Raw genomic sequence first — 9,395 nt, 5'->3', positions numbered from 1 at the left:
GTTAACACGAGTATCAAACATACATCTCACACTGTTAAAGCATGTTAACATGAGTACCAAACACATATCTCACACTGTTAAAGCATGTTAACATGAGCATCAAACACATATCTCACACTGTTAAAGCATGTTAACATGAGCATCAAACACATATCTCACACTGTTAAAGCATGTTAACACGAGCATCAGCGGACTTGCATTTTTAAAACAAAAGCATGTGTGTAAAAGTACCTTGAACAGTGAGGGTAGCCCAAGCTGTATCTTCATCAAGAACCGTGTGTGCAACACAAGTGTACACCCCAGAGTCCAACTCCAGAGTCTTTGTTATAGTTAAAGAATTGTCTGCTGCCTGTACCATACGAGGGTCCTGGTCAAAATCTACAGGTTGATCATTAAACTGCCACTCAATTGTGAGTTCCAAACTTGGATCAGCTTCGGCGTTACATCGGAATGTTGCTGACTTTCCTGCAGCTACTTCAAAGTTTTCTGGTGGTTGAGTGATTCGAGTTTTCCCTGGAAAAATATTGCATGATGAAGATAAAGGAAATAACAAAAACTCTGATTACAACAGTTTCTTCAGCTGGACAGTTTGCCTGGACAAGTATTGCAAGCTCTTTATAAACAAGATAATAATATAAACCTGGTCTGACTAGCAAGCTGTTACTAAAATATCACTAATTTTCATGATTATAATAATTAATTACCTTTCACATCAAGGACACCACTAGCAGATGTATCTCCAAATTTGTTGGTTGCATAGCACGTATATTCTCCTCTGTCTGTTACTAAAACATCACTAATTTTCAAGCCTCCATTTTCAAGCACCTAGATTATATACAGAGCGAATAATTTTTATTAAGAAATAATTCTTTAAAGAATTCTCTTAACTAAATGTCAATAACCATTTTCTTGGAATTTAAAGAATAATCTCAAGGACAGCTTATACTGTTTAAGAATCCATTAAACCTTCCTTTCTCATCATTTAGGTTTTATCTTCATATCAGAAGTATGTAAATAAAGTTATATAGAAGTTTTGTTTTGAGATTACTCACTGATTTTAAATATTATTTAATTAGAAGTTACAGTAACAAAGAATATCTTTACAACATTTGGATTACTGATATGAGCATTCTGTTCTAAAATAATTGTGTGTAAAATCAAATCTGATTAAAAGCTACAGTAATTGTCTACACTGAAAACACCCTCATATAACACGCCTGGAGATTCATTAAGACTTAATACACCTTGTAGATGATTGGTTAGGGTTAGAATTATGGTGGTTTTAATAAATATATTATGACTTTTAATAGCTGCAATGTTTGTAAATCTCAGATTTATTACAATCACTACATGAAATCAAATTATCATCAAATCAGATAAGTGAGTCAATACTTTTGATATTACTGTGTAGAAGATATGGTTGTTACATGAACAAGTCACTAAACAATGGAGTTGATATTACTGTGTAGAAGATATGGTTGTTACATGAACAAGTCACTAAACAATGGAGTTGATATTACTGTGTAGTACATATGGTTGTTACATGAACAAGTCACTAAACAATGGAGTTGATATTACTGAGTAGTACATATGGTTGTTACATGAATAAGTCACTAAACAATGGAGTTGATATTACTGTGTAGTAGATATGGTTGTTACATGAATAAGTAAACTAAACAACGGAATTGATATTACAGTATAGGAAATATGGTTGTTACATGAACAAGTCACTACACAATGCTGTTATTAAAAGGGTTCAGTGTATATGATTGTTACATGTGTAGTAAATATGGTCATTACATGAACAAGTACTAATCAATGGAGTTCATATTACTGTTTAGGAGATATGGTCGTTACATGAAGAAGTCACTAAACAATGGAGTTTATATTACTGTGTAGTAAATATGGTCATTACATGAACAAGTACTAATCAATGGAGTTCATATTACTGTTTAGGAGATATGGTTGTTACATGAACAAGTCACTAAACAATGCTGTTATTAAAAGTGTTCAGTATATATGGTTGTTACATGAACAAGTCACTAAACAATGCTGTTATTAAAAGTGTTCAGTATATATGATTGTTACATGAACAAGTCACTAAACAGTGCTGCTATTAAAACTGTTCAGCAGATATGTTCGTTACTTGAACAAGTCACTAAACAATGCTGTTATTATAAGTGTTTAGTAGATATGGTTGTTACATTAACAAGTCAATAAACAATGGAGTTGATATTACTGTGTAGTAGATATAGTTGTTACATGAGCAAGTCATTAAACAATGCTGCTATTAAAACTGTTCAGTAGATATGGTCGTTACATGAACAAGTCACTAAACAATGCTATTATTATAAGTGTTCACTAGATATGGTTGTTACATGAACAAGTCCTAAAAAATGGAGTTGATATTACTGTGAAGTAGATATGCTTGTTACACGAACAAGTCACTAAACAATGGAGTTGCTAGTACTGTGTAGTAGATATGGTTGCATTCAGTATATATGATTGTTACATGAACAAGTCACTCAACAATGCTGTTATTAAAAGTCTTCTTTAGATATGGTTGTTACATGAATAAGTCACTAACAATGGAGTTGATATTACTGTGTAGGAGATATGGTCGTTACGTGAGAAGTCATTAAACAATGGACTTGATATTACTGTGTAGGACAAAGTGGTTGTTACATGAACAAGTCACTAAACAATGGAGTTGTTATTACTGTGTAGGAGATATGGTTGTAACATGCACAAATTACTGAACATGGGCATGTTTCTAAAGAATGCTGTAATGTCTGAACAATACTGTTACAAAAGTAGAATGCTATACATAGTACTGTGTAGGACATATGATGTTTGTTACATGAACATGTCACTAAACATTGCTGTAATGTCTGAACAATACTAGTATAAAAGTAGAATGCTATACATAGTACTGTGTAGGTCACATGATGATTGTTGAATTCCAATTTCAAAAACAATCGATACCATGTGTAAAATGCATTTAGCTTTATTTTAAATATAACGTAACAAAGATAGAGCAGCCATCAACAAATCAGTCACTGATGTTTTAATTAATGTTATAAATTAGTTATAAATCTAGTACTTTAGCTAAACAGTTTATAATCATTTCTCTTAAAGATTATATAAAAGGATGCTTATTATTATTTACTTTTGGTTTAGTTACCAAAATGATTACTGTACATACAATGTATAAATGAAAAAGCGAAAAGTATGGATTACAAAAATATTTCTGAGATGCTCAAGTTAATGTAGTAATAAAGAGATGAGAGGTAATCAAATGACCTGATATCGGCCTCCCGTCAATTCTTGCCCATCTCGCATCCAAGTTACTTCCGGCTGAGGAGCTCCAAACACTCGACACTGTAGAGTAATAGTTGAAGTGACGACTGCTGTGGATTCTACTTCTGGGGCTTCAATAATAGTTGGTGGCAAAGCTAGATGCAAAATAACCAGTTTCTGATATAAAACATAAATTCAAAGAATTCAGTCATAAAAATGAAGCTATTGATATAAAGATCCAGAGATGAACAAGAAATCACTGGCCCACATAAAGAGTATACAGAACTGCTTCAAGAGAAAGTTCAGATACTGTTTTGTGTGTCATGATAAAACATTATTTGTTGGTGTTATAACTGTTTTTGTACAAGATGCTGCTCTATGTGTCATGATAAAACATTATTTGTTGGTGTCATAACTATTCTTTTACAACATGCTGCTTTATGTGTCATACTAAAGATATATTTGTTGGTGTTATAACTGTTCTTGTACAAGATGCTGCTGTATGTGTCATGATAAAACATTATTTGTTAGTGTTATAACTGTTCTTGTACAAGATGCTGCTCTGTGTGTCATGATAAAACATTCGTTGGTGTTATAACTGTTCTTGTACAAGATGCTGCTCTATGTGTCATGATAAAACATTCGTTGGTGCTATAACTGTTTTTGTACAAAATGCTGCTCTATGTGTCACAATAAAACATTATTTGTTGGTATCATAACTGTTCTTGTACAAGATGCTGCTCCATGTGTCATAATAAAACATTATTTGTTGGTGTCATAACTGTTCTTGTACAAGATGCTGCTCCATGTGTCACAATAAAACATTATTTGTTGGTGTCATAACTGTTCTTGTACAAGATGCTGCTCCATGTGTCACAATAAAACATTATTTGTTGGTATTATAACTGTTCTTGTACAACATGCTGCTCTACGTGTCATGATAAAACATTATTTGTTGGTGTTATAACTGTTCTTGTACAAGATGCTGCTCTATGTGTCATGATAAACATTATTTATTGGTGTTATAACTGTTCTTGTACAAGATGCTGCTCTATGTGTCATGATAAAACATTATTTGTTGGTGTTATAACTGTTCTTGTACAAGATGCTGCTCTATGTGTCATGATAAAACATTATTTGTTGGTGTTATAATTGTTCTTGTAAAAGATGCTGCTCTATGTGTCATGATAAACATTATTTGTTGGTGATATAACCGTTCTTGTACAAGATGCTGTTCTTGTACAATAAGTTTAGAATCATAATAGTTTTAGGTTGTTTGGCCTCTTGTGATATCTTATCTTTTTTTTTGTACAATCACCAGCATAATCCAAGGAAATGTATTTAAAATCAAGAATCTTATATATAAATGTATTTATTCTGTCAAAACTTACCCAATACATTCATATAGAAGTCAGCAAAAGCATATCCATGAACATTAGAAGCATTACATTGATAGACGGCAGTATCAGTTTTAGCTAAGTTTTCAATGATCATCACATCACCTTCTACTTTTCTTCGTGGATTAGGTTTAGCATCTACAAAAAAAAAAAAGAAACAAACAGCTAATGACTCAAAAATGCAAGTACTTTAAAATTTTCAATATTAACTCTGATAGAAAATTACTGAAAGACAGTAAAATTAAATTATGAACTACAGTTGCCATGAATAAAACATCCAGATGTAATTGAGGAAGACAGTTCTACCACAATGTATCACTTTCCAAGACAATTCTTCTACCACAGTGTATCACTTTCCAAGACAATTCTTCTACCACAATGTATCACTTTCCGAGACAATTCTTCTACCACAATGTATCACTTTCCGAGACAATTCTTCTACCACAATGTATCACTTTCCGAGACAATTCTTCTATCACAATGTATCACTTTCCGAGACAATTCTTCTACCACAATGTATCACTTTCCGAGACAATTCTTCTTTCACAATGTATCACTTTCCAAGACAATTCTTCTACCACAATGTATCACTTTCCAAGACAATTCTTCTATCACAATGTATCACTTTCCAAGACAATTCTTCTATCACAATGTATCACTTTCCAAGATAATTCTTCTACCACAATGTATCACTTTCCAAGATAATTCTTCTACCACAATGTATCACTTTCCAAGACAATTCTTCTACCACAATGTATCACTTTCCAAGACAATTCTTCTACCACAATGTATCACTTTCCAAGACAATTCTTCTACCACAATGTATAACTTTGCAAGATAATTCTTCTACCACAATGTATCACTTTCCAAGATAATTCTTCTACCACTATTATACATCTAAAAGTACACAGAAACTTCACAGATAAATTTCACATATGCCGTGCACATTATAAAAACCTTACCACAATTATACATCAATATGTGCAGAAACATCACAGATAAGCCCACACTTGCAGTGCACATTATAAAAACCTTACCACAATTATACATCAATATGTGCGGAAACATCACAGATAAGCCCACACTTGCAGTGCACATTATAAAAACCTTACCACAATTATACATCTAAGTGTGCAGAAGATATATGCTAACATATCTTTTCCTTTTCAGCAACACATCTCGGTTACAGGTCAGGTAAATTATTCAGCACCTAACTCATGAAAACAGGTTTTCTTTCGGCACTCCAGTTCCCACGGCATCAGATTCTTTCATGGCAATGAATAATTTTATTCTATCCCCCCTGAAAAGGGCTGTTACTCTCATAAGTACATCAGACTCAGTTACAACATATTATTATAATTTTGTACAGTTTTATTTTCTCTCAATCGCACAACACTTTTTTGGCAACTATTAAAACATCAACTAGTGTACTTGGTCTGCTTCTCCTTTATTAAAAAGACTGCTCACTCTGCCTGACATTATCATCACGTGTGAATTGACTTCGATTACCAAACAACGGTCTCTTCATGGCTTCCTCGATGAGCTTGGGTCAGCATCTTCCACATCTCGTAACATCATACTCTATGTGTTTCAATAAAATTAAGCCCAGAGACCTCCTCCAAATTTGTTTGGCTTTAACTTTTTTATTATGCAGAGAGAAGAGGAACAAAGGTTTCTGACCAGCTCAAGTCCTTCAGGCCCCAAATTTTCCTTAAGGCTTGAAAGATTTTAAACCTAAATTCCTGCCATGAAATTAAATTTTTTTATTAGGCTTAAGAGTTGTAGCACCTTTGCCTTAGGTCATATAGTGATGATAAACTCACAAATATCTCAGTGAATGGAGACTCAACATCAATGTTCAAAGAGTGATTAATAAAGTTGGGGTAAGCCTAAACATTTGAAAATCAAGAGCGTTATCTCATCCCATTGAGAGTAGTGTGTGTGGCAGCTATAATTCATTAGGTATATTGTACATCATCAAGAAGAACCAGTCTTAACCACAAGACACAAACAGATAATGGTTGGTGAAGATGAGCAATAATTACACAAAAAAAGGGAAAATATAAAAGCTGTCATTAATTAAGCCAAGTCGATAGTTAAAAGGAATTATTTTCACCTCACATGCTAGAGAAACTTGCTACACCTTCAGCTGCCACAGTGGAATAAGCTTTAGTTCTTCCACAAATAACCTTTCTGTGGTATAATTAACATTTACTTGAATAAAAAACCAGAGATGAAAAATAAAATGGTACTAGGTTGATCCATTGGATACTGGAAAATTAACGTTTGCTACACTTCCGGAACTAGGCTGATCCATTCGAAGCTGGAGAATTAACGTTTGCTACACTTCCAGTACTAGGTTGATCCGTTGGATACTGGAGAATTAACGTTTGCTACACTTCCAAACTGACTACATGTATCTTCACAAAGTATGCTGTATGCATTAAATTAGAATTTTTTCAGTAAAACATTTTTACTAAAGATTTGTCTCTGAATTCACCAAATCAGTGAGACTTAGCTTCTCACTAATCTGAGTGCAAGGTGATTTTCATGTTACAAATAAAAAATTTTTTTTTTCATATTTCATTTGCATAACCTCCAGAACTTCCTGAATGAATATGAATATTTTTCAATAAAACTTTATATTTAATCTTTTTTTTTGGCTCTAACGCTAGAAATCAGGTTTTTATATAGTGGAGGGCACAGTACAAGTAAACCATTGTGTAGCTTTGTGCTTAACTACAAACAAATACTTTTTTTTTTACTCTTATCTTAACAATAACTAAGTGAATTCAGCAATGTCAGGAAAATGAAAAGTTGAAAAATATGAAATAAATCTAAATGTAGGGTAAAATGACTACATATTGTAGCAGACAACAATTACACACTATTTATTCTTACAACCAAAGCTAATGCTTTTCAAATCTTGATGTCATTTAGATTTAGTGGTTTCCCATTGCATTTAGTGTTCTGCTAAAGCAATTTATCACAGCTTGGTATAAAGAATAGACTAAGTCACCAGCATGCATGGTAAGTCAGAATTAGGCTGTGCTCATCACAAGCTTGTGCCTTCATTTGTTTTTTTTTCATTTCCGTTTTCTATTTAACCTAACAAGTTTCAATTTTTTACATTTTAGCTACTTTTATAACAATAAATATATTACGACAATTAATACTTACATGTGGGAATTTGTACTTTTTCAAGTTTTTGTTCTTATAAGTCTCGAAGTAACTTAACCCTACTTTTTGGTACGGTTATTGGTAGTACACAAAGTAATTTATTTATTTCAGATATGTAATTTAGAACACAAGATAATAGCATGCAGAAAAAATACAATTCTTTACAATTATTATAATTTAATTGGCTTTTTATCTAACCTGTAAATGGAGTAAAATAACTCTGTTAGTTGATTAAGGTGATCTTGCTGATAGCAAACAGTGAAACCAATATTTAAAACCTGTTGTCAGATTGAGCTAGCCTAATAGGAAGTTTAGTAACTTAAACTCATCTCTTTGTAGCATACATAAATACTGTTACGACAGTGGAAGTAGCACGACGCTGAGACAATGCACGCTGGAGTTTCTAAAAAGATTGTGACTTAGCGGGTAACCTCACGAATGTCCCAGCGTTTGCTAAATGCACTCTTTTTTTTTTTTTAGTATATAAGCCAGAGATAGATTGAAGAGAAATAATTGAGATAATCGAGTCAAGCAAGCTGTAGGCATCGTAAGTAAAGTGTGTGAATCGCTGTCAATTATAGCGTGTGTTTATAAAAGTAATAAATTTTAAAGTGACTGTGGAAATTAAGTGTATTACAAAGTTTGTACCAAAAAAAATAAACTAGTTTTAATTAAGAAAGGACTTGTATCGCTGAAGTTTCTCATAAAGAATTTTTACAAAAAATTATCAAACAAGCATATACGTAAAAATTGGTGTCAGAGAGTGGGAAAAAAAAAAGAAGAAGAAGATGTAAACAAAAGGTGGCAAATCAAACTACAGCTTAGCAGATTTGATGGCAGCAATAGAAACAAGAAGAGAGACAACAGCAGTAGCAAGAAACCTGCAACAGTGGCAGCTCAAACAGCAAAAGAAACAAGAAAAGAGATTACATCAACTGTAGGAAGAAAAATAAAATAAACAAGAAGAACGAGAAAAGAAACAAGAAGAAAGTCTCCAACAATTGAGAGAAAGCCAGCATACACAAATGAAAAAGAATAGTAAATTTCAAAGCGAATTAAATACATTAATGGACAATTTACTGTCCTTTACACAGGGAGGATATATTAACCATGGACCTAATCAGCCCCTTCCAGACCTCACAGCTAAACCCTAATGCAGACATCTTCAGTCCTGCCAGAAGTCACATTCTAGACATGAGTGTAAGCTATAGGGGTGATCTAGTATAAAGGAAGCCACAGGAATTTGATGGAAAGGCACCATGGGAAGCATATAGAGCAAAATTTGAGCTACTTGCAGAAATGAATGGATGGACAGAGGAGAAGAAAGCAGTGTACCTCGCAAAGAGCCTGAAGGGACACCCACTGGAAATACTTGGACAGTTGTTAGCAGACTATAGAGCACTGGTAGCTGCTCTAGAACTCAGGTATGGAACTCAAAATTAGTCCAAAATCTTCAGGGCTAGGACAAGAGTCCATGCTAAAGGGGAGAGCCTGCAAGAGCTGGCACAGGATTTGGAT

At 33.3% G+C, this 9,395-nt stretch overlaps 1 protein-coding gene across 1 annotated transcript in view; it reads right to left on the bottom strand.

Annotated features, from left to right (window-relative positions):
• The window catches only part of LOC106474762 (neuroglian-like), a gene marked incomplete at its 5' end in the record, with an annotated part of 31,605 nt that overhangs the window by 18,079 nt on the left and 4,131 nt on the right, over positions 1 to 9,395 (bottom strand). Inside the window, 4 exons of the mRNA XM_022403067.1 lie at positions 232 to 513; positions 705 to 825; positions 3,304 to 3,455; positions 4,692 to 4,835. Coding sequence (XP_022258775.1) covers positions 232 to 513; positions 705 to 825; positions 3,304 to 3,455; positions 4,692 to 4,835 — 699 coding nt within the window. The remainder of the gene's footprint in view (positions 1 to 231; positions 514 to 704; positions 826 to 3,303; positions 3,456 to 4,691; positions 4,836 to 9,395) is intronic.

This window comes from Limulus polyphemus, unplaced genomic scaffold (assembly GCF_000517525.1).
Source record: "Limulus polyphemus unplaced genomic scaffold, Limulus_polyphemus-2.1.2 Scaffold7657, whole genome shotgun sequence".
NCBI lineage: Eukaryota > Metazoa > Arthropoda > Merostomata > Xiphosura > Limulidae > Limulus > Limulus polyphemus.
This window is presented reverse-complemented; position numbering and strand designations above follow the sequence as displayed.